This window comes from Lacerta agilis, chromosome 3, assembly GCF_009819535.1.
Source record: "Lacerta agilis isolate rLacAgi1 chromosome 3, rLacAgi1.pri, whole genome shotgun sequence".
NCBI lineage: Eukaryota > Metazoa > Chordata > Lepidosauria > Squamata > Lacertidae > Lacerta > Lacerta agilis.
In genome coordinates, this window is record NC_046314.1 from 74425407 (window position 1) to 74450356 (window position 24950).

The window sequence follows — 24950 nt, forward strand, 5'->3', positions numbered from 1 at the left end:
GTGAAATGTACCATGCCAAAAAAGGAAGTTCCCACAGGTATCTGGACTGCTTTCATAATGAGAAGGAAAAAAAACAACAACTAGGAAAAACAGGGTTCCTCCTTACTTTTTAGGTCTTGCAGCACCAACCCCCTGAAATCAACAGACAGATGAATCAGATAGGCCCGCAGTCTGATAATGTTTAGCTGCCTACTGAATACATTTTTGTTTCGGAATGCCTTCACTGTGGGAATACGTTTCTGGTTTCTCCCGCGCGCGATAGCCGCTGCACCGATCCTTCCACGCTCCCGCGCAGAAGGATAAGAAGATCCGGCCAGAGTTGGAGCCTGGATCCCTGCGCGCCAGGAAGCCTCCTGCTAACGGCTGCAAGGCTGGTTTCCCGCCCGGAAAGACTCATTATTGCTAAGTTGTGATTGGTTTATGCTGATTTGGTGACGCTGTACAAGTTCTCAATAAATAGCCCTGCCTCAGTTTGAGGCGACGGAGAACTCGCTCGCTCGCATTCAGTGAGTGCACTTCAACAACCGACTGCAGTCTGATTTATTTTGGCCTCCTTCTGCTGCACCTTTTACTTTTCTTACTGCCTATCGCTATCCTCTTCAGCCCTTCAACTATTCCTAAAACTCCTCACGACCTTCAAGCAACCCTCATAACCAGTGGGAGCAGGCTCTCCAGCGACTGGTTATCCCGACACTTCACCAAAGTGTTACTTCCCTGTCACTTATGGAAGATCACTTTCCTATGTGACGAAATGGTTTTTAAAGTTTGTATGGATGGTTTCGTTGTTTTAGTTTGTTGAATTGATTTTTGTTGTTGTTGTTGTTCTCTGTGTCTGATTTTATTTTTACCATGTGCACCTTTTCAATGGGTTTTTGCTGTGAAGCGGCCTATACATTTGTCTGGCTGACGAATAAATACTTGCAGAAAAATAAAATTCTTCATGTCCCCTTACTAGCTTCTTCTACCCCTAAGCTGGAGCCAGCAAAGTGTTTGCTTCCTCTGGTGGAGGACAGGATGAGGCAGTCAGTCACTTACCTGGATACTTCTGACAATTTTAGATTTCCATAGGTTCCATGCTGCATAAGAAGCAACAGATGGCACTCAGCTGCCATGCTCATGCAACAGGAATACCCCACTGCCTCCTCCCCACTGCAGCTCCACTTCAACTGAGGGTCAGGGAAGATCCTAAATCTGTTCCAGGGGGTTGGAGAGACCCTCCAAAGCAGATTTGGGAAGGTGTGGAGGGGGCTGCAAGGGGGCAGGGAGGAAGAATTGCTAAAAGTGGCCTCCCTCCCCATTCCACCAACAGACGTCGTCTGTCAGCAAGTGGGACAGAGGGTGGGTACCACCCTGGTTTTAATGCTGTTTTGCCATTGCCGCTGTAATTTCTGTGTGCTGTTTTTATCTGCATTGCTTTTTTTGTGATGCGTAGGCTGCCAAGACCAGGTTTTTGAAGGGCAGCTTTAACTCCTTCATACAAATAAATTGGACTGAAATTAGATTCATCAGCAAATCTGCCAGACTCAAAATAGTCTGATTTCTAAACGCTTTAAGCAACAAATATGTTTTCTCGGTTTGTATGACAGCTCACATCAGCATCACCGCCAACTCAAGAAACCTACCTTATCCAGTACATCATAGGACTTATTGAGCAGAGCCCTCCAGAATTTTGCTGTTTGCGTGCCAGCATTTTTTTCCACTGATTGTGCCACAGCATTGATGTAGCAAAGAACTTCTTCCAACAATCTGGATAAACAACAACAGTGAGTTACTGACCACCGTGGCAAATACAATCTCTTCATTTGGAGGAAGGAAATTCAGCTGGGGCTTTTGCTGTTTCAGCTCCCCTTATAGGAGAAAGGCAACAGAACTGAATTATGGTGGTTACTTATATATACAATGAAAACCAAAGGACAGTCACAGCATTTTTTTTCTTTAAATTTCCAGTCCTTCATGGAGAAAGAGAAAAAGTTGAACATTATGTTTTTTAAAATGTATTCGCTACTCAACTTTAAAATAAAATTCCCATTTTAATTCTTCTCCTAACTGTGGCACAAGATTCATTCCATGTTCCATTACCCAACCAACTATAGTTTCAGGTCATTTAGTAGATGCATATATGGGCCTGGGAAAGGAGGAGGCCTAGAGGGAGTAATGTTAACAGTATCACAGCCAAAAACTCACTTAAGAGTTGCCTACTTTTATACATCTGAGGTTATATTTGCACTCAAAGGGAAAACAAAATGTACCTTTGCTCAAAGACCTTTAACTCCTCAGCGTCTTCACATTCAACTACCTAGGTGATAAAGAAGGGAGGAAAATTATTAACATTCTAGTGGAAATAAAACAGACCTGCTGCACAAGCCATTATAGTGAGGTGCCCTTTGAGCTATTTCACATTATGTACAGCTGATAAAATCAGAGGGGAAGACCACTGGGCCAGAATCAAGGAATGAGTCCTGCTAGCAGAAACCTGTGCAAGGATGTCTCCTCTCTGCATGCTCCCCAAATTGGTCAGGGTGTGTGTTGGCAGAACCTCCAGAACAGCTTGTTGGGGGGGGGGGGGAGACAGGGGATTGTTCCATTTAGCAAGCTGAAATGCAATGGAACAACTGCCATAGTGCTACATTGAATTCTTCCCCACTGTATGTGCCTTGCTTGGGTTCCTGACCTCCCTTCCCAAAACACCCAGCCAGAAACCCACGATTATTGTAGTATTCTCTTTATGTAAGCAGTCCTTGCTTATAGCCAAAGCATAACTAGTTTCACAGAAAATTATACTGATTACATGCAAATCCACAACTGGAAAAGGAACCACAGAAAGCCCTCGAAAGATCTGCGTGCCTTACCATTTTCACAAAATTGTGTGAAGCCAGGAGCTGCGACATGAAGGAGATGGACAGGAATTTGAAGTGCCTCAGCTGTTTGCCAGAGTGAGACTCCACATCAAAGAGCTCCGTTTCCTGCCTCTGTGGTTTTTTCTTAGGGAGCCTCGATTTCTTTTGCCCAGGGTCCTCTGTGAAAGTATCCATCAAATAGCATTGATTTTCCAAAACAAGAAAATGAGTTTTAACATCCCTATAAATTCTAGATTAAAAGGTCTCACTAGGAGGCAGGGCATAGAGTGTTACACTTTTTTGGGGGGGGAGGGAAAGATGCGCAACTTGAAAAGCTGTTTTGCAATATGAATTAATTCTGAAAATTGAGGTACGTATGTTTTATTTGCTTAATCCTTATCTGGGTGCACACTGGGACAGTGAGGGTTCTTTGTAAAGTACAGGGTGGTGGCGGCAGTATGAGCAGACAGGGCTTTGGATGTGGTGGATGACAGAGTCCATCTCACCACTACATAGGATTGCGCTGTGAGTTTATGATTATGAACAGTGTCAGTAGGAATACTTGCATCTGGTTTCAATCCAGTGGTTCTGCCCAACTGGATTGTATTTAGGCAAGAGGCGTGGAAGGTGTCCCGTCTCTTCCCCCCCGCCCCTGCAATTACCTTCTTTGTTCTCTGGCAGCTTCGTTAAATAGCCCAGGACTTTCATCAAACTCTGTAACTGTTGGATTACACTAAATTCACAGCATACGGAAATCCAGAATTCTGTATCGGTCTCCAAAACAGCGTCCTGTATAAGTAAGAAGATTTGGGGTGGGAGAAGATTAGTAAAGGAGAAACTTGCATTATTTCAAGAAAAGAATTAGCCACGCACACCACACTTTCGCTAAAAAAAAACTACACAGTATATACGACACAAAAACATAACCCTTCTACAGTAACAATGTCAGCAAAAGCATCAATAGCATATCAACAAAACTGGCTGATAATTCCCCCCCCCCCCCAGTTCTGAAGGCCTGCTCTGAACAGCAGAGTTGCACAATGTCTAAAAGAAAGCAGGGCTGAGCTGCTGCCAGATTTCTATTGGCAAGGAGTTCCACAGGGGAGATACTGTCACACTAAAGGCTTGGCACAAGGTACTGCCCCTTCAGACGATCAAGGTTTTAAACAAAGAATGCGCAACAGAAGACTTACCTTCTCCCCATTGGCTACTGCAGCCACAGATTTTGTCACATGCTGTTCGAACAACAACACGAGAAGAATCCAGAGAAACCGCTCCCCTCCCAAAGTGCTTATCAGCTGCTCTAGGATTGGGAGGCGCCGGTGCTCAGGCACGTGAGGCAAAGCATCCACAAACACACGGATTATTTTAACCACCACCCCTTCCACATTCCCTGCAGTTTCTGAAGAACCGCCATCCTCCTCGGCCTACAAAGGAAACATTTAAAGAATTAACATGTTGTACGTGCAAACTGCTACCTGAACAGCATTTTCCTGTAGGCCGTAGAAAAACCAGGCCTTCCCCAAACACAAAGGAAAACCTCAAGTTGCAATTGCAGCAGGAATACTTCAATATATGATCGTGTTCAAAAAGACCTGGAGTAGGGATTGTCCATTTTAAAAAGGCATCAGTGCGATTGTGTGCGCTAATGGCAAGGTCCTGGAGGCAAGAAGCCAGTAACAGACAGGAAGTCAGGCCTGATCCAAGACTTGAATACCCGGGTGGTACACTTGACTGTACAGGGGTAGCCAACTTTGTGCCCTCCAGATCAGTTGGACTACAATTCCCATCATACCCGACCACTCACAACACCCAGAGGGCACCACATTGACTAACCCTAATGTTTATCTTGCACTGGAAAAATACAGAACCTTCAGAGAGGACTTGCAGGGCAAAAGGCTCAGTACAATTTCAAGGCAGAATATGGTTTTCTAGTAACAGTTATTTTATGAGTTCCACTTTTGCAAGATGTTTGGATTAGGTTAGACTAGGTAGCCACTTAAAGACATCAAGAGTGAATCACTGGAAAGAAAGTTCTAGTTTAAACACGAAAATGTGTTGGTTTCCTGAAGTTACTTGCCCTGTGCCACTTAATCACCACTATCCTTTTTATCAAGAATAATCTACACTCTGGCTGCACAGTTCCTCCATTCTTGTACCATGTACAATAATTGTACCATGTAAAATTTTATTCTGGGTTCACTACCATAGAAAACTTAAACACTAAAATTACACTCAGCACCATTTTTTTTTTTACTGATTCTATTGAAAATGGGTTGGGGAGTCTATATCAAATATGGAAAACTGCACTAAATAAATTTCAATGGAAGGTTAGCCAGCAAGGTATTTCTTAAGGTATTTCAGTGATCCATTCCCAGATTTGAAATAGCTTACCTGTATAAGAGCAGGAATGACCATCTTCACTGTCTTATTAATCACTTGGAAACTGTAAGCATCATCCAGCCGCATGACATTTGCTCCCATGAAGGTAAAAATGGGCATGATGTTGTGCAGCACTTTACCCTGGAGAAGAGAAATCAGTCACTCATACAACACATTAGAACAGGGGTCAGCAAACTTTTTCAGCAGGGGGACGGTCCACTGTCCCTCAGACCTTGTGGGAGGGCAGGACTATATTTTGAAAAAAATAAATAAATGAACGAATTCCTATGCCCCACAAATAATCCAGAGATGCATTTTAAATAAAAGCGCACATTCTACTCATGTAAAAACATACTGATTCCCGGACCGTCTGTGGGCCGGATTTGGAAGGCGATTGGGCCGGATCCGGCCCCCGGGCCTTAGTTTGCCTACCCATGAATTAGAATTGGTTTTTTTCAAGTATTCAATCCTGCAATGCACTTTTGTTTTGCAGTTTAAAATGGTGGGAATCTTAGGTGAGAGAGACATGCAGTGGCTCCCGGTACCAGTCACCACATGAACGGAGAGAAAGGTTCACATAGTTTACTGCTGCAGAAGATAAGGCTAAGTAAGCCAGTTATGGATGTAGCCATATACAGTACAGTTTGTAGGCTTTCACAGATGCAGATATATACAAGTACAAAGTATCAGTTGCTCCAAATAAACCCCAGCAACTCAAGACGTAACAAGAAACAGACTCCGACTCACAGCAACAAACCCTACTGAGCTGACATACATTAATCACAGATATAGTCAGGGCACTAGGCTATTAGCATAGCAACTAGACCAACTGACCTTGCACCTGCGATTAGCTCATCCATGGGGTGATTTATGCTCATGAAGGAAATTAACCCCTTCTCATGAATTTTTCTACTGAAAAATTAAGTGAGTGGTTCCAAATGGCTTTATGAGAACTGGCCACCTTTTCCTTCCACTTTTTCCACCTTTTCCTTCATTTGCACAACCCATCATACTCTAACCCCATAGCAAGACAGTGAACCTATCTTAGCAGCAAAAGTCTCTGCATTTCTTCCCCCCCCCTTTTTTTAAAAAAAACACCATAGGTGCTGCTGGGTAAACACAGAGATATGTGGCATAGAGATGGGCCCTCCATCTACCAATACAAGGCTTACTGAGTTTCTTGCTGCTGTAAGAGGACAGCATTTCTTATGAAGCAGAAGAAAGCAAAAGTAGCTCTTCAACACTGCATCGTTAGGAGGCAAGTGCCATTCAGAACAGAGAAGTGACAGGTTTGTGTCCAGAAACAAAAACAGTGGTTCTGGGAGAATTCAGGGATGGATGGAGTACGGGGGTAGAGGAGAGTGAGGTTTGGGGAGGCCAGAGTGGTCCAAAGAAGGCTGTGACAATGACATCGGATTTGAGAAGGGACTTGAAGGAGGCAACTTGAAAAGCAAAAATGGGAAGCTGTTTCAAGCATAGGAATGGATCAGGAGAGATCAGATTTAGAATCAATGCACAAAGGAACACCAGAAGACTATCTTTTAAAAAAGGGGGGGTGAGAGTCTTGCTTCTTAGAAACCAATTTCAATTCCATTCCCTGGTAACAGCCATGAGAAGGAGGAGGAAAAAGGCAGGGCCTCTACTCACAGGAAACATTCCTGCAGCTGCACCCAGCAAGAGCAAAGCATGGTGATGGGTCTGAGGCATCTCTGAAACCCGGATGCACTGGACTACCAGCTCGACATTGAACTTCTCTTCATCAAGGATACCTTGAAAAGCAAAGCAAAGATTGAAAGCACAGCCAGGCTTAATTCAATATTAGAAACAAGCTTTGTTATATTCATATGCCAATTTATGATGTTTTCGTACTAAACAACTATTTTTTAAAGGCCTAAGTGTATATAAAGCCTGGGGCAAGCTTTCATACATGGGATCCATGTATGAAACTAAAGGTCTAAAACGTTTTCTTTACCTGCTTTTATCCTGGTACCATCCGGTGACAGTTTCTGACAAATGTTCAACAGACCACCAAGTACTAGCTGCTTTGTGTATTCCAGATTTTCATGTTCTGCAGAAGGTTCCAGGCACCTGGTAATTCAGAAAGACAGTTAAAAAGCAATGCTGGAGAAAAACTGTATTCGTAGGGTAGCGATCAGAAGGTGGCTATTTGGCAACTGCTGAATCACCAGGTACTTATACAGTCATACCTCTGGTTGCGAACGGGATCTGTTCCGGAGCCCCGTTCGCAACATGAGCAGCATGCAACCTGAAGCGCTGCATGTGTGCGACGCGATTTGGCGCTTCTGCACATGCGCAAAGCATGATTCGGCGTTTCTGCGCATGCGCGAACCCGGAAGTAACCCGTTCTGGTACTTCCAGGTTCGGCACATTCGTAACCTGTGACGAACGCAACACTCAGCGTTCGTATCTAGAGGTATGACTGTACTGGTTTGGGACACATCCATGACAGAGGGAGAGGTAGAGAATCTCCATCAGGTCCCTTTATTTTTCTGACCAGTCTCCACAGGGGGATGGCATGTGGGGATGCTCTGGTGCTATGAGGCCCCCACATGTAAGGGCTGGATGGTCCCCCCTTATGGTTCTGCCACCCTCTGAAGTAAAACATCATTACCTAGCCAGCAAGCTGAAGAGAGTAGGTATCAGTGCTTGAGGATGTTTGAGCTTCTTCTTGTGTTGCAGCAATTCCAGGATAAGTGTGACTCTGTGCCAGTTCATACTGCTTTCTTCTTGTCCACATTCCTGGTCCTGAACTTTTCTGAAGGATGGAGAAAAAGAAGAGATTCACTTCCATTTATAAAAGCTTAGCCCATCAATTTTAAAAGAAACTGTTTCTCTGAATGAAAGCCCATACAAAATACAATAATGGTCCATAAAGAAGAACTAGTACACCCAAGCGAAACTTCTTTGTAATCAAGACTGGACTGGGTGCCTGCATGATACAAAAGTGTTCACAGGATCTAAAAATCGTTAATCAGTCCTATTAGGTTGGGGACACTACAGTGAAGGTTCTGCCCAGATCCCCATCAATTATCACCTTACTAAATCAATCTAAGTGAGCAATGTCAATAATCTCAAAAATTATATGGGCCACACATGGGAAGAAAGGCAACTGGACAATCTTGCCGGTTAAATGTACAGTCGTACCTTGGTTTTTGAACAGAATGTGTTCCGGAAGTCCGTTCGACTTCCAAAACCTTTGGGAACCAAAGCAGCTACCGATTGGCTGGAGGAGTGTCCTGCAGCCAATCGGAAGTCGCGGAAGCCATGCAGGATGTTCGGCTTCTGAGGCAAAGTTCATAAACTGGAACACCTTCTTCCAGGTTTGTGATGTTCGAGTTCCGCGTTCTTCCTGGTCATCAATTCAGCCCCCCTCCCCAATAGATAAATACAAGGGAATGACTAAATGTTTAAAATTTTACAAATTAATGTCTTGTGTGAATGATTTGCCCTGCTCTGCAATATCCCAGGATATATGTGCTATTTTTCAGCTTTAGGACTGTCACACTTGCATGGAGTTAGCATCAGCTGCTTTGATGAGGCTATTTGGATCGGAGAGGCAAGACACAGAGCAGCCTCAGCATCAATGCAAGGACCATCTCAATGAGTAGGATCTCCTTCAATCTTGGCCCAAGGTCCCCAATCCTGCTGAGATTTGGGAGGCACCTACTGCCTGTTTCCAGAAACAAGAGAAGACATTTTTGTTCCGATGGGCTTTCCTTGCTAGATAAATGGATCATTGCCATGAGTGTTTATTTTGTTTTAGTTTAGCTGTTTTTTTTGCTGCTTTTATTGCACACTGCCTTGAGATAACTGTGTGGAAGGTGATTAATAAATTATTCTTAATATTAATAATGTTAATTCATGAATGCACAGAGATTTGCAAATGGCTTCTACGTGTTCTATTGCCTTGTACCTCTGCTGCTGCATCTTCTGCCTTCTTGTCTGGTGAACAGTAGTCACATTCTTAGTTTTCGGTAAAGGTTCCAATTCCACACTAACTTGCTCAGCATCAACTGAAATCTAAACATTTTACAAGGAAGAAATATTTGGATGATTTTATAGAGACATGGTATCCCTTCATCACATACTCAACAGAACACAAAGTACAGTGGCATCCACCGGACTCACACTTACAACTTTAGAATAATGTTACCCTGTAAGACTTTGCATTTTGGGGAAGGGAGGCAGGTACTTGTTATAGAGGTGGGGAATATATTTTTATGTTCTTTTTGAAAATTAGTTAAAAGCATGTTTTTAAAAAAGAAAAGAAAAAAGATTTGCTCTTTGAGCACAAATCAAAGACAACCAAGGAACTCCATACTTATATGGAAACAGCAACTTTTGTTAAATACATTTATATTTATTTGCTTTGAAAGGAGAAACTGCTATGAAAAACTTCCCCGCAATATTATTTTTTACTTTACAATGACACATATGCACACACTCAAATATATAAGACTTTTTCTGGACTATTGTTCTAATAACTGTTCCATGCTTTTAATCTCATAATTTAGCACTCATGCATTAGTTAGTTTTCATGGAGCACCAAGTTGAGAGCAACACAATATGGAATTTATAAAGTGTAAACACAACCTTCCTATCATGATTGTATATAGACTAATTCCAAATAGCAATAGGATACTGTACTTGCATTATCCCAAGAGATTAAGACCACCTTACCCCTTTAAAAACACTGCCGATTGTCTGTGCACAAAGTGGATTTTTGCAGTTTAGCAGTAAATCAAACAAAACTCCCAATATCTTTTGCTGAACCTTCCCATCTGGCAATGCGGCAAAGAATGGTTTTGTAATCTAGAAATGACAAAAAGAGCATAATTTGTGTAAAAACGTTCTTTTGTATGCATTTTGCTCACATCCTGAAAGAAAAGAATCAGTGCTATTCCTGCTTTACAGATGTGGGTACGTTTTGTTGGTAAATGGGGGTGGGTGAAGAGGAACTTTCCCTTTGTTAAAGGTTCGACATACTGAATTCCACTGGGAAGAACTACAGGGACTCTCAATCTGCCCTCTCTCACCTGCCCAAGAGCTCTAATCTGGAAAGTCAATCCTTTGTAGACTTCCTGTGAGACGTGCAGAGCTTTGATGAACAAATCCAGACAGTGCTGATTTGTGCAAAGGAGGGCAGCCGAATGCTCATTGTACTTCCCAAGGATGAGATGCAGAAGAAGAGCTTCATCTTTTAACATCCCCTCCGATCCCTTAAGAGCTTTCTCCAATAATCGATCCAGGACAGGCAGCAGGTGAGAAAGCACTACCTGAAAGTAGAAAAGGTGTTCAAGATCAACTCTCTCTTTAACAAGCATGCAGAAATATATATTTTACATTCATAGGGCATAGAGTCGTGCAAAATATTCACAGATCACCAACCCTTTTGGGCCCATGAAAACATATTCAAAATGAAGAAACTGCCATGGACACCTCTTCACCCACCCCACTCAACCTATTATATTGGCTACAATAGAATGTTTCTTTCAAGGCTTATTTCAGCAGGTGGAGGTGACCCTGTGGCCATAAGAGAAGTCTCTGAGTTCACATATGGGCCCAGGGGTGCCATGCTGGTGACCCCAGATGCAGACTCTTAAGAGAAAAGTTCAGAAGTGGGTCAAGGTTGGCTGATCCCAAAGGATAACATCCCAAAGAATAACATGTGTTATTCCCTTGCTACATATGCTTCAGTTTGGCATATTTGGCGAACTGTTGGGAAAAGTAGAAGCACACACACAGAGCCTAATTTACATACTTTGGATTTTAATTTGCAATGTAAAGGGCACCTCCAAAGGAGCATCACAGTTTACCATACAGTGATTTGAGGTAGTTATACAGCAGTTGCTGGAACAGACAGAACAAATCTTAGCTACATCTTAGTTTAATATGCAAAATTAGCATTTACAGTCAAACCCCGGTTGTTGAACGCAATCCGTTCCGGAAGCCCGTTCAGCTTCTGAAACGTTCGACAACTGAGGTGCAGCTTCCGATTGGTTGCAAGAGCTTCCTGCACTCAAGCGGAAGCCGTGTCGGACATTAGCTCCCGAAAAACATTCGAAAACCGGAGCATTTACTTCTGGGTTTTCGGCATTAGGGAGCCAAAACGTTCGAAAATGGAGCCATTTGGGAACCGAGGTTTGACTGTAGCTGAAATGTGCACGTCTAAATTGGCTTTGTGGAACAAAATAATCTAAGGCATGGTTTAGTTTAGGAACAGCAAGGTCCCACTCCGCAACAAAATGCTTCCAGATGGGCAAGCACATTTTCAAAAGCTTGACATAATGAGTTCCACACACCTTGCCGTTGACTTCATGAAGAATTTTCATCAGGTTCCTTGCAACGTATGAAGGACATTTGGTGGTTTGCACACACTTAAGTAATGCTTCCAGTGCTTCTGACAACTTCTGCTGCTGCGTCTTTTGCTTGTGTTGAGTTTGTTGTACTTCAAACAAATTATGAAGGCACTAAATTATAAAACAAAAAGGGGGGGGGGAGGAATTCAGGAGCTATTCAGCACAATAGCTGTATAATCAGTATCATCCAACACGGTTCTGAGTAGTCTGGACACCAGCCACTTTGCCCCCAAATTGAATGTTTGAGACTGGGAAGCACTTTTCCCAAGATCACTTCAGCGTCAGATGCTACTGAGCAGATGGAATGGTGATAGAGAAGTATACTGTTGTAGCTGACAATGCTGCCACAGATTAAGACTGCCAATGGGCTCACACCAGCCCAGTCAGTCGCTATGTGTCTTCTGTCATCTGCACCCTAGATGCCTACTTTGCCATTTCATCATCCTCAGTTCCTCAGGATACCAGTGAGCTGATTTGGGTCAGCAACGAGATGAAGCTCATTGGGGGCTCAGACACGAGACCTCTGTAGTGCCTCTGTAGGAATGCTGGATAAAAGCATAAAACTCCCCAATGAGAAAGTCAGACACTACCCACATTATTTGGACAATCAAAGCTTGGCTTAACAAGCTGAGACATGTACCATCTTTCTGAACCCTCAATGCAATCCCTTTACTCCCATTTTACTGCTCCCTTCATGTGAAGAAGTGAGGAAGCTCCTGTTAACCATTGTTCCCACTTCTTAAGCACAAAGTGGAAGCCAACTTTAAAACAACACTTCTTATTCTAGCTGTTTGGAAGCCAATAACCGAAGTTTCCTATTTTGGATGCAACAGTCATCCATGGCTAGCTGCAGCTTCCTGGCTTGACTCTCAAAGCAGAGGCAAGGGCCCCAAATGTGGATGCAAAAAACCTCACACACGTCTCATCTTGTTAAGCTGACATTTGATCATTCAAATGTGGCTACTGCCATCTATAACCTTCTCTAACCAACGCAGGAGAAAGGATGGCTCTAGAGAGGAAGTTGGGTGGTGCCTCCAAGTCAAACCCTTGTCCGAGGTTTTCTTGAAAAACTTGTCTCCTGAAGATGGCAAGATCATCCAGTGCCGGAATTACTGGGAGACAAACAAGTATGGCGAATGTCCGATTCAAAACAGGTAACACAGTATTTTGCCCCCGAGGCTTACCTGGATTACGTAATTTTGGTGAGATATTATCTCCTCAGCTTTCTGCACTAAATTATGAATGACATGATGAAATGCAGATTCTTTTATTCCACTTAAGGAATGAAGGCATTTCAGAGCGGCTCTTCGGACTTCGCTCACAGGACTTCCCAAATTGATCAGCAAAGCTATGATCACTAGAAAGAGAGAAAAAGAAACAGTTAAAAAAAATGATGGTTAACAACTGTTAAAACAACAACTTGCTAACAAACTTGCCATTGCAATTATAGATCTCATTTGTCTAGCCAATTGCTGCATTTCAGAAACATTCTACCCCATTCTTTCTGTGAGCATCCTGATGAACGGTTGTAAATAAATAACCTAAATAAAGTAAATAGGTAAGTAACACAAGGGTGTTGGCCTTTGTTCAGGATTTCGCAGTCAGCACGTTTCCTGAATTAAGTGCACAGGCTAGGTTTGCATGAAGGTCCTTGCAGATAATCGTCCTCCACAGACTAATTTACATCTCCTTGTCTATACCCACCTTCCAGGTTCTCTCTGTTTCTATGTGCCATGTTTGTCCCCCTAAATCACCTACCTAACAGGAATGACGGTAGCCTTACAATTTTCAAAAGGTCTTCTCTCATGACATGTCGGGGAGGGGGGGGGGAAGTCTTGCAAAATATGACAAAAAGACCAGTGTGCAGTACCTGGGGAGTCTGCTGATGTCAGCTGTCTTTTCCTCTGCACAGACTGCGATGCAAGCATGGCGCACCCGATGTACAAAGCCCGAGTCTGTTGCACGGCATCCATCACAACGTTCAGCTGATTTGAGAGGTTGTAACTGTACGTCCATAAGACTGAGAGGAATCTGAATTCATGCTCTGGATCTTTCAAATGTACCTTCAAATTTAAAAAGGAAAGTCCTGAATGTGCGCAGGTGTGCGCACACACATCAGTCGTTTGTTGCTGTTTTCTGGTTTTGACAGGGCAAACGCCTATATTTCATTTTACTGGAACTAACACAGTAAAATTTCGACCAAATGAGCATTTTAAATAAATGTATTAAAAGCGCATGAATTAGGCTAAAAACCAGAAAAAGGTTCTAAGATACAGGTATATGGATTTAAATCGGCTGGCAGGATGTGGGTGGTGGAGGAAGGGACAAGGTACCTGAAACAGAAGTTTCATCATTGCACGAAAATGATCAGCATAGATTCCCTCACTAGCTCCACGGACCAGAATGTCAAAGAGCTCCAACAGCAGGTGTAAGTAGTTTTTGCTCGTTTCACTTAAAGTTTCAGGGTTCCACCACAACTCATCTGTATGAATGCACAGAAACAGGGAGCAAAGACTGATCAGAACAGAACAAGGCTTTCTGCAGGCCACAAATCTAGCACTGGTCAACATTCCACGACCCACATTCTTTACAAAACAATGTGCAGTGCTGCAACGAGCATAGCAATTACAACAGGACTTTTTAAAAAAGTATCGTTTTTGGAACCGAAAATTCACCTTTCAAAAAGGAATCGGGAGGCAGCAGGCCTTGAATAAAGCTTCTGAGCCAAACGACGAGCAAGACAGAATCTTCTACATCCACAGATTCTCCGGCATTTAACTTTTGTATATATGTTGTTAATGCCTCCAAGTGCAGGTCACTGTCAGATGTGAAATCGCAGAGAAATGCCTGAAAAGGAAAACACAGCTCTTTATATGTTCTCCCTCTGCCTTCATTTTTTTTTTTTAAAAAAGAGCAATGCATACCACAAAGACCTGTCTTTAAATTCAGAAGCCCCAAATGAATGTTGCCATTCAAAATAAACCTTGAGTTAATTCTCCTAAAAACATAACAATGCATGTTTGGGGATGGCAATCCCTAGTGAAGGAGGGGGTGGGCTGGAATACTAGTCCCCAAGAGACTGCATCTGAAAAACCATAGGCTTTCTTGGGGTGCTAACAGCTGCACTTGATCTATGCTTTGCTTCACCCATGCCCACTACGACTGGTGCCTGACCTGGCCTTATGTAAAGCATGTGAAGCTCACCCATGCCTTCCATTTGCTTTAACCATTTCTATTCCTGTCTGGCACCCTGGTTCCAATTCCACTGTGTGCTTCTCTCCCTGAACATGCAACATCTGACATTCAGGAAAGGACCTCGGTATGCTCCTCTAGCCTACAATTTCCCCTTCCCATTTTTGCTAGGCATAGGTCTTCCTTCTCAAGGAGCATCTTGCCAAAACCTGGTTGTTTTAGATTAGTTTCAAGCACCAGTGCAAGTGTAGAGCTGTACTGGAAAGAAAGCAAAAATACTTCTGATTGAAAGCTGAAGTGATACAGATAAGTCTTAGTGAAGCTGCCTACTACTATGCAACAGATTTTAAAAGTATCTACCGCAGAACAAGGGACGCGGGTGGCACTGTGGGTTAAACCACAGAGCCTAGGGCTTGCTGATCAGAAGGTCAGCGGTTCGAATCCCCGCGATGGGGTGAGCTCCCGTTGCTCGGTCTCAGCTCCTGCCCACCTAACAGTTCGAAAGCATGTCAAAAGTGCAAATAGATAAATAGGTACCGCTCCGGCGGGAAGGTAAACGGCGTTTCCGTGCGCTGCTCTGGTTCGCCAGAAGCGACTTTGTCATGCTGGCCACATGACCCAGAGGCTGTATGCCGGCTCCCTCAGCCAGTAACATGAGATGAGCGCCCCAACCCCAGAGTCGGAAACGACTGGACCTAATGGTCAGGGGTCCCTTTACCTTTACCGCAGAACAAACATCCCTTCTGTTTCCTGCCTAACTCTCAGTTTCTTTCAGTCAAGCTTACAAACTCAGGAGTCCTCACCTCCTCATGGTAAGTGTCTTCAAATTTTTGTACTTTTCTCCTCAAAAGATCGAAGACCTTCAAAGCCAGTGGCAAACGGCACTCTTCTGCTTGTGAACTACTGCGGCAGGACTGGACAAGAACAGAGCTGATAATGTGAGCGGTTATCTTCTGTAGCCCTGAATAAGACTCCTCAGCAATACTGATGAGACCTTCCACCTTGAAAGGGAATTAAAACACAGGTAAATATATATATATTGTAACATTAGTTCTTTAGAAAGAAGATTGGCCAATATCTGCATTTTGGCTTCTCTGTGTATTTCCCCTATCCACACGCCATATACAGAACCTGGTTTTAACATATAAAATGAGCTACGGGTGGGAAGGTGTTGTAAGAGCATAAAAAGAGCCTGCTGGATCAGGCCAGTGTCCCATCTAGTCCAGCATCCTGTTCTCACAGATGCCTGTGGGAAACCTGCAAGCAGGACCTAAGCACTCTCCTCTCTTGAGGTTCCTAGCTACTGGTGTTCAGAAGCATTACTGTCTCCGACTACGGACGTGAATATGTCTAAGTCTCTTTTAAAAGTCCTCCAAGTTGGTAGCCATCACTCATATCATGGCATTAGTAACCACTCTCCGGAACATTCTCTCTTGGGTAGTTCATGAGGCAAACAGTGATAAGTATTTAAAGCCTCTTTAAAAGGTATCTGTTTACACAAGTTTCCCTGGAATGCAACTCTTAATTTTTAACACGTCTTTGTACACTGCTCAATGTTATTTGTGAGATACAACTGGCATTTTGCTTTTTTAGGAAATATTACTGAACGTTTTTTGTTGCTTTTATTTTTATAGAAACTGCTTAGAGCTTTTAAAAGAGGAGGTTGTTTTAATTTTTTAAAATAAATAAAAGGCCCGAGGGACCATGGGGTGTTGCTGCTGGTCAGAGCAGACCATATCAGGGACAATAATTTTGCTCAAGGGAGCTTCGTATATGCTTGTTCTGCATATTTCCTTCAATGTGCGGCAGTGCAAATTGTGCAAAGTAAGCATTCCGTGTCCATCATTCAATCTGGGTTTCAATAACTACAGTTTGCATCTTTCCGATCTATGAGTCGCTTTATTGTGCTAATGCCCGTAATCATGCATCTTTTTAATCTATTGGTCATACAACTTAAATAACAGCTTTTTATTTAAAAGAATGTTGTCAATTATACACATACCATTTGTAAAGTGAAGGAAGAATCCTCTGAATTTAGGTTCTCTGACAAGAGGCTGATCAGTTTTGCATTAGATGCACCTATCACGTCTTCTGACTTAACTACCTTTTTGAAAGCTATTTTACCAAAAAGCAAAAAATAGCATTAACATATCAGACACAACATCAAAAACAGTATGGTCAAAGACTGCCTAAATTCTACAAACCTTTGCCTTCAGCATAGTCTTCTTCGCTTCATGTTCAAAAATGCAACGTCACTAATGTTTTTCTAAAGTCATATCAACTGTACATTTATCCCTGCCTTTTTTTTTACTGTAAGAAGTTATTCCACATTGCCAAAGCCATTCTTCTTTGTATCACACACTCTTTAAAAATAAAATTTTATATTCCCTGAATGCAGAAAATGCATTCATTTTGTAAATTGAATTGTAAATTTTGTTTGACTACAACCTAAGTTTTTACTGATAAAATGTTTCTGAACAATAAAAAATAACTAAACCAAAAACACCCTGCTTCTTTTTGAGCCACATTTTTTCAGGCATTTTTAAAAGAAAAATCTAAACTTTGTTATCTTACTGTGAATAATGCTACCAAAAACCTGTGTCACTTATTTTAGGAACCAATCTTTTTTTATTTTTAACGGCTTACCTTCTGGCCAGCCTTTCAGCAAAGGATGTAGGGAGCAAAGGCCAGAATCTGCTACACAAAGTGCCACTTTCCATTCGGCAGAGTTAGAATCACTGCTGGTTATGACTATAAATGGCAGCACCTTTAGGACTAATTGGTTTAAGAGCTCTTTATTCTCTTTAAGAATCTCTTCTTTGATTAAAAGGTATATTGCAGCCTCCAGGATCTTGCACCTAGCACACACATAGAAGGAAGAACAATGGGTACTTTTAGATCACATCTCCAAAATCAAGTTTTGCAACACAGTTCCCCTTCCTAAAATATTTCAATATTGGCATGCTATTTAATATGATGGAAGCTGATGACTGCATTGCTGAAGAACATATACTAGCAGAGCTCATTAACACAAGTTTTGAATTGTTTGGAGAAACATTATGCTCTAGAACACAAATCCCAGTCCCTTGTATTATATGCTTGAAGATATGGAAGTTGCTATATATTTAACTCTTTGTTTTATTGCTAGGAAGCCTGCCACTGCCTCTTCTTGAGTAACTGAATCCTTGGCTTCAATCCACTGGAAGAAAGGGGGAGGTGATGTTTGTCAATTCCCCAGTGCCACCTGCCACACTATGCTGGAGTTTCCCTCTGAAGAACATGCTGCAGAGGGAAGGGGGAAACCAGCAAATGCCAGTAGAAGTCTCTGTCGGATGGGAACCACATAATTCATATTCCTTTAACACACAATGGTTCCAGAATAAAGTAAGTAACAATATGCCACTAAATCAGCAAAGTGTATTGTATAACCTGATCTCCAGACAAGAAATTAAATGAAATTTGTAAATAACTAAAATTCTGAGAAGGTATGAAGAGACCCTTAGCAAAGGTTTCCTTTAAAGAATCCAAAAGGGAATTGTAAAAATGAACACTTACCATTTTTCATCCTTTGAGAGGTCAGCTCTTTCAAAAAGACACAACAGACTGAAGCCAATTTGTTCATTAAAAGTCTTTGAATTAAGCAACCAGGTCTAGGAAAAAGGAACCAGTATATATATATTTTTTAAAAAAAACATATGCATGGACAAAAACTAGAAGCAATTGTGTAGTTCTAAAGCAAAATTTCAAGTTTACTAAAAAAATATTTTCAAGAAGTGCATTTGAAGGGAAAAACCTAGGGATTTCTAGATTGCTCTGTGAATATTGTTATTAAACTCCTCTCTTTCAAGGGAGAGAGAAAAGGAAATCTCTTGAATTTTCATGTTAATTTAGTGGCAAGACAGAACACTGGTCTCCACTAAAACTAAGTGAACAAAGCCATAACATGTTTAGAGGATATCTACACCTACAACCTGCAATAATTATCTAAACACTTTTAACTCCTGAGCATAAGAACTGTCTATGTTCGCTCTCAAATGCACTGTGATAGGATTGCAACCTAAGAATAAGCAATGAAACTTAGAACTATCAAACATACATTAGCATGATATTTATCTTACTGCATGGCCGATACCTAACAAAGAATGTTTTTCCAGAAACGGATGCCATCGTAAGTCAAGCAATCACAACTGATAACAAATACCAAGGATTTCTGGGCCCTTGAAGATATGAAGGCCTACCTTCAATGTACCAAGAGATGACATAATCACATCTAGATTATCATCCTTAAGTCGTGCTAAAATTGCTTCTTCTATAAAGGAGTCGTCAAAGCCTTCCTGAAAAGAGGGGAAGGGTGAGAAATCATCATACAATTCAATTACATTCAAAAGACATGGACTAATACTTTCAGTAAAACGCCAATTCCAGTTCAGAAGCAGACACAATATTATTTAGATAATTACACATTACTTATGACAGTAAGCTGCAAGACAGATGGTCTATAGAATCACAGTTGTAGAATTCATATGGCAACAGACGGTGTCTAATGACATAATCACAAACTATAATTAGCCAAAGGTTTTTCTGTATTCCCATGATCAGCCTCACAGTGTTGACTGTACATCATGCTCAACACACAATAATCAGAAAGAGTAAAGCATAGTAGAAACTCCGCCCCTCTCCAAAATACTAGGCCCAGGAGGAGTGGGGAGAGAACAGTTGACTGCTGGTGTTCAGAGGCTAAATTAGGAAGTAGCTCACATGTTGTAAAACAGTAACAAAAGAAGGAAGAAGTTTGACTGGGGAAGAGCTATAACTCAGTAGTAGAGCATCTGCTTTGCATACAGAGGGTCTCAGGTTCAATCCCTGGCATCTCCTGGTATGTCTTCAGAAGATGCTGCCTGAAACCTGAATAGACAATACTGAGCTGGATGGACCAATAGTCCGACACAGCATAAAGCAGCTTCTTATGTTCTCATCACCCATCCCAGTAGTTGTTGACAATGATGGGTTGGATCCAGGCTTGCACTCAGAGGAGGAAGGTAGGATGGGAGAATGAATGTCAATGACCCCTCCTTCCTAATGCAGCGCCAAGTAGATTCCCTTCAGGGGTTGGGGGAACCTATGGAGCAGTAGGACAGGTGGCACAGGTGGCTTCAGGAGAAAGGGGAGATCAGTGAAAATTGCCTCCCACAGAACTGGAGGATGGCTGGCCATCTGTCATGGGTGCTTTAGCTGAGATTCCTGCATTGCAGGGGCTTGGACTAGATGACCCTTCAGGTCATCTACAATTCTTTGAGTCTATGAATTTCCTCAAGCTCCCCTTGCATCATAGCTCCTTCTGTGAAGGAATAGTGCCCTTTTGTTTGTGAAATGGACACTCTGGATCCAATTAAGCCAGTTTCACCTTTTTACTGACAGAGATTTGACTGTCCCCTATTGTTAACAGAGATGTAAATACTGTCAATGAGATGTAAATACTGGGAATTTACCTTTGGTTACTGTAAAGGTACATTTTTCTGTTGCCACCTGCACAGTGCTTGCTAAATCAGTTAAGATCCTAATTTTTAAAAGTGTAACAAAAGGCAAAAAGGCAAACAAACCTTTGATGCTTGAATGATTTCTTTCAATTGCTGAACAGCCAGAACTCTGACCGCTGGCTGCGGATGATTCAGGCTAAGCAACAGAGACGTATCGGAATCTTCTAGAAACTAGGGATACAAATGAAGATTACTTGAGCTGCAATACTATACGCACTTAACAACAAGTAAGGCCCACTGAACTCAATGGGATCTACTTCTGTGTAGACATACAAAGGATTGAGTGGTTACTGTGTTAGCAATGTATATATTATCTATATATATAAAAATGTAAAAGGTAGGTGTTTGTGACCGATCAATAGGCTCCATAACTGCTTGACCGCTTCCGTTCCAATTTGGACACAATGTTCCATGGCCATATGGGAGTTTGTACATGTTTACATTGTGCAGATGGCACACCTTTCACAGGTAAAAACGTGATTTTGTGCAAAAAATAGCGCCCTCCAGTGGAAGTTAAGCAGTACAGCACACCCATCTCCACCCCCTACTCCTCCTCTTCTGACGTCCCTACCACCATCCAATGGAGAGGCAGGCCACCCGCAAATGCTGCTACTGACTGCGCCGGCGGGTACAGAGGCATGCCAGACGGAAACACCGTTTTTGCCATTTGCAGCGCCGCCTTGACCGGGTGGAGAGGGAGGTCGGCCGCAAACGCTGCTTCCGATATTTGCGACATCACCTCGACCTGCTCGAGAGCCAGGCCGGCCGCAAACACCGATTCGCACGTTTGTGACGCCGCCACCACCGGCTAGAGCCAGGCCGGCCGGAAACAGCACAACCTCGACCGGCTGGAGAGCCAGGCTGGCCACAAACGCCGATGTCGCCCTTTCTGCATTTGAGGCGCTGCCTCTACCGGCTAAAGAGCCAGGCCAGCCCCAAACGGCACTTTTGCTGACTCCTGGGCTCCGCCTCCAAACCCAGGCCAAGATGAAAACATCCCTACCACAACGTCTATTGCACAAAAAACTTCCAAGGTAAGATGGAAGATGTCACACGCATCTTCCACAACTTCCCACCATACATACGTCCCCACTACCCCCCCCCCCCATGAAGACAAAAATGAGTGGGAAAACAGAAAAGACCGAACCTGAACTTAAACGCAAAAGCCTGTGGAAAGACATACAAATTCTCTTTTATACTGTATCTTCCTTTCCCATTTCACTAAATCAGCCACAGCAACGCGTGGCCGGGTCAGCTAGTTCATAATAATTCTGAAAATGCCTTGATTTCATCAATACTGATAAGATGCCATAACAATGCAGTCATCTTTCATTTTACAAAGAAATTTTTTACCACACTCGCTGACTATAATGCTGGTACAGAAACACATTAAAAAAGAAGCAATCTCAAGGAGGATCTTTCACTTACCTGATATTTACCACCACTCATGGAAAGAGAAATAAACTGGTGGAAGAGATCCTGCTCCTCCTGATTTCTAACATCTTTCAGATACTCCTCCAGTACCAAATCTAGTGTTGCAGAATATCTGCCACAGGAAGAAGAAGAAGAAGAAGTTGTTTTCCAGAGAGCATTTTAGGGCAGTCTATTCTCCTGAGTTTCAGGGAAGGTAAAAAATATTTTCAAGCTATTATAAAGACATCGGGCAGTATTCAACCAACTTGGTCCCTCAGCATAAGGACTTTGGGCTGCCAACAGAACTACCTCTCCCTCTCTTCTGCTCCAGGGGTTCCCCTAGTCACCCAAAGCAAATTGGGGAATGCTGTGGGATGTGTGTAGCAGGGAAATCCTTGTGCTAATGGAACGAGTACATTGGATACCATCTATTATCCTGTACTAAACACTTAATATAGGGCAATAAGCTATATACATCTAAAACACTGAAGAGATGTTTACTGTAAACTAATCTGTTATCAAGCTATTAAGTCCCTAATACTATTAGAGCCTTAGAAAGTACCCAGTGGCTGCACCTAGGCTTTTAAATTCTCTCCCAAAGGAGCATTGCTTTGCATCCACCTTGAAGCCTTATGCACAGGGTAGCTAAAACCTTTCTGTTGAGGAGAGATTTGGGGCAATGAACCTCCCCCTAACATTTGGGAGAGTGCACAAGGGCATAACATAAAATGTAAAGTACCTACACATTTAGGTTACAAACTCAAGGCTCATGTATACTTGCCATGCCCCATTGCCCCATGAAAGCAGCAACCAGTCTGGTGCTCCCTCCAGATGTTGGACCAATCATCCCTGACTGTTGGCCCCACTGGCTAGGGATGATGGGAGTTGTAAAGTCCAAGAACATCTGGAGGGGAGCACGTTGACCTTCACTGTCCTATGACCCCAGAATACTGACAACAGACATACTGATTTTAACAGGTAACAAATCTTTCTCCACTTACTTTCTTTCAAACAGCCTGATTAGAGGAAGCAGCTGCTTATTCATCTCAGCCATTTTGCCAGGATCAGAGTCACTCTCTACACCATACGAGATATACCCTTCCAGAAATTTACTGAAGCATCAAGAAAATGAATAAATTATCACCTTACAGAAATATAACAAGCCATTTACATTTTGACAGTTCTCAATTCATTTCAAAAGCTAGTAATTAGATTTTATTTCCCTTGTGAGCTTCTTCGTTTTAATAGCAAGCCTACATTCAAAGGAATTTTCTCTCTCAGTGCCAAACCTGAATGCACTATACAGTTATTTTTATTCACAAAAATGCAATGGAACTTAAAATATGAATATGTTTTCGTTTTCCAAGTTATGGATCTCTGCTTGTGTCTAGAATAGGCAACTGATATATTCTAGAAAGTCACATTGCAAGATGAAAATGAGTCAAAATCTACCTGATGCTCTCCAGATCACCAAGGACAAGAAATAAACTCACTCAACAGGAGAGGGTAGCTTACCAGGCCAATAAACGATCCAAATCTTTTTCTAAAGGTATATTTGTAACTATAGCTTCTAGATGTTTTATGGTGGTTTCATAACCAACCAAGTCAGATTTCTCTTCCATTTCTGAAAAAGGTAGATAGGATAAATACATGGTAACTAATTTTTTTTTAAAGAAAGAAATACATTTACATTGAAAAGTTCCCTATGCTTAAACTGTACTGGAGCACAAATAAAATTCTGAAGTACAGCAGAATGTAATATTTTCTGTCCTATGTTGGTTCCATGATCCTGTAAGAAATATCCTGTTTCGCAGTGATGGCCAAACTTGGCCCTCCAGCTTTTTTGGGACTACAACCCCCATCATCCCTAGCTAACAGGACCAGTGGTCAGGGATGATGGGAATTGTAGTCCCAAAACAGCTGGAGGGCCAAGTTTGGCCATCACTGCAAGGCTGCCTGACCCCAAAATAATTATGCTTCTAAGGGGAAACCAAACACCTGAGCTCCTGTATCTCATTTACAAAAGCAACCACCAGGGATCAATTAACATACCTGTCTTTCCATAAATAACTGATTGAACTAGGTGTGGCAAGATGTAATGCAGAATTGGACTGACATCGTGAGCTGCTGAAATTTCATGAAGGATGGCAATCACATTGGGAACATTACACAGATAGGTAAACGGCCTGCACAAAAAGAAAAGAAAAGACCAAGAGCAATCATAAACATGTGTGCACTCTTAACAGTTTGATGAGATTTAAGCTGTCAGCCACTTGTTATTAAGGTGACTAAGCTGTGGACTCAGGGGAGCTGGTTATCTTTGAAGAGCCAGGAAATTAGCTGCTCTTATTCTTCTGCACATGGTAGGAAGCATTCACTTAAACTGGACTGCTCCAATCGGCTTGCAGTTGCCGCTTCTTTGTAAAATCCTGGGAGATACGCAACAGCATGCAAGCAGCCTGGCCGCTTGCTGGTAGGTAGTCCCATTTTACTGTCCTGCTCTTGCCAGTTCTTACAACTTTGCTTACCAGCTGGGCAATGCTATTCTAGCCACTCCTCTTAACTACTTGATCAGTGCATCTTGTATGCTGGGGCCTCCTGGAAACAGAGAGCTCAACTTACTTTTTCCCAAGACCTTCCTCCTTCTGACTCTGTAGCAGGATGATGAGGCAGCCTAAACCCTCTTTGATAAGAGAGGGCGTTTTGGTCAAAGTCTTGCTGATTTGCAATGCCAAGGAATGAACCAGAGACCCTTCCATTGTCATCTTCACAGCCAACTGGCTTATGATCATGTAGGTTGCTGCTCTGTAATCCACCAAGGTCGACTTCAAACCCTAGTGTGAGAAAAGCAATCCAAAATATTTTTGACAATTTGACAGAGAAATGGGGCAGGTCTTTGGGAGGAGTATTTAACAGAGTATTTTGGAAGACTCGCATCTATAAAAACTTTAATGCCTTACTCCATAAATTAAATAATAACCTCTTCGCAAACAAGGCAGCTCCTGCTTCTGAAAAGCAATCCAAGAACTGGGCTATTGCCAATAAATACAGTAAAATTTCTCACTACCAGTGGCTACAACACTGAACTTGATTTAACACTGAAGTCCCATTGGTGACTTGGAAACACCAGAGACCAGGATTATAAACAGCCTTGTGCTCTCATGTGATAACAACACACCCACCCCAATATATAATACTGTACAATTCAA

The 24950-nt window shown here is 42.4% G+C and overlaps 1 protein-coding gene across 1 annotated transcript in view; it reads right to left on the minus strand.

Annotated features, from left to right (window-relative positions):
• The window catches only part of HEATR1 (HEAT repeat containing 1), a 38393-nt gene that overhangs the window by 7310 nt on the left and 6133 nt on the right, over positions 1-24950 (minus strand). Inside the window, exons 7-34 of the mRNA XM_033144335.1 lie at positions 24364-24575; positions 23794-23927; positions 23257-23365; positions 22743-22853; positions 21757-21874; positions 20392-20499; positions 19030-19125; positions 18347-18441; positions 17438-17649; positions 16794-16906; positions 15595-15792; positions 14275-14446; positions 13933-14078; positions 13470-13662; positions 12784-12956; positions 11543-11710; positions 10277-10516; positions 9921-10052; positions 9154-9260; positions 7852-7995; positions 7192-7307; positions 6867-6988; positions 5232-5360; positions 4031-4264; positions 3500-3626; positions 2850-3016; positions 2250-2296; positions 1623-1746 (exon numbers count right to left, since the gene is read on the minus strand). Coding sequence (XP_033000226.1) covers positions 1623-1746; positions 2250-2296; positions 2850-3016; positions 3500-3626; positions 4031-4264; positions 5232-5360; positions 6867-6988; positions 7192-7307; positions 7852-7995; positions 9154-9260; positions 9921-10052; positions 10277-10516; positions 11543-11710; positions 12784-12956; positions 13470-13662; positions 13933-14078; positions 14275-14446; positions 15595-15792; positions 16794-16906; positions 17438-17649; positions 18347-18441; positions 19030-19125; positions 20392-20499; positions 21757-21874; positions 22743-22853; positions 23257-23365; positions 23794-23927; positions 24364-24575 — 4047 coding nt within the window. The remainder of the gene's footprint in view (positions 1-1622; positions 1747-2249; positions 2297-2849; positions 3017-3499; positions 3627-4030; positions 4265-5231; positions 5361-6866; positions 6989-7191; positions 7308-7851; positions 7996-9153; positions 9261-9920; positions 10053-10276; positions 10517-11542; positions 11711-12783; positions 12957-13469; positions 13663-13932; positions 14079-14274; positions 14447-15594; positions 15793-16793; positions 16907-17437; positions 17650-18346; positions 18442-19029; positions 19126-20391; positions 20500-21756; positions 21875-22742; positions 22854-23256; positions 23366-23793; positions 23928-24363; positions 24576-24950) is intronic.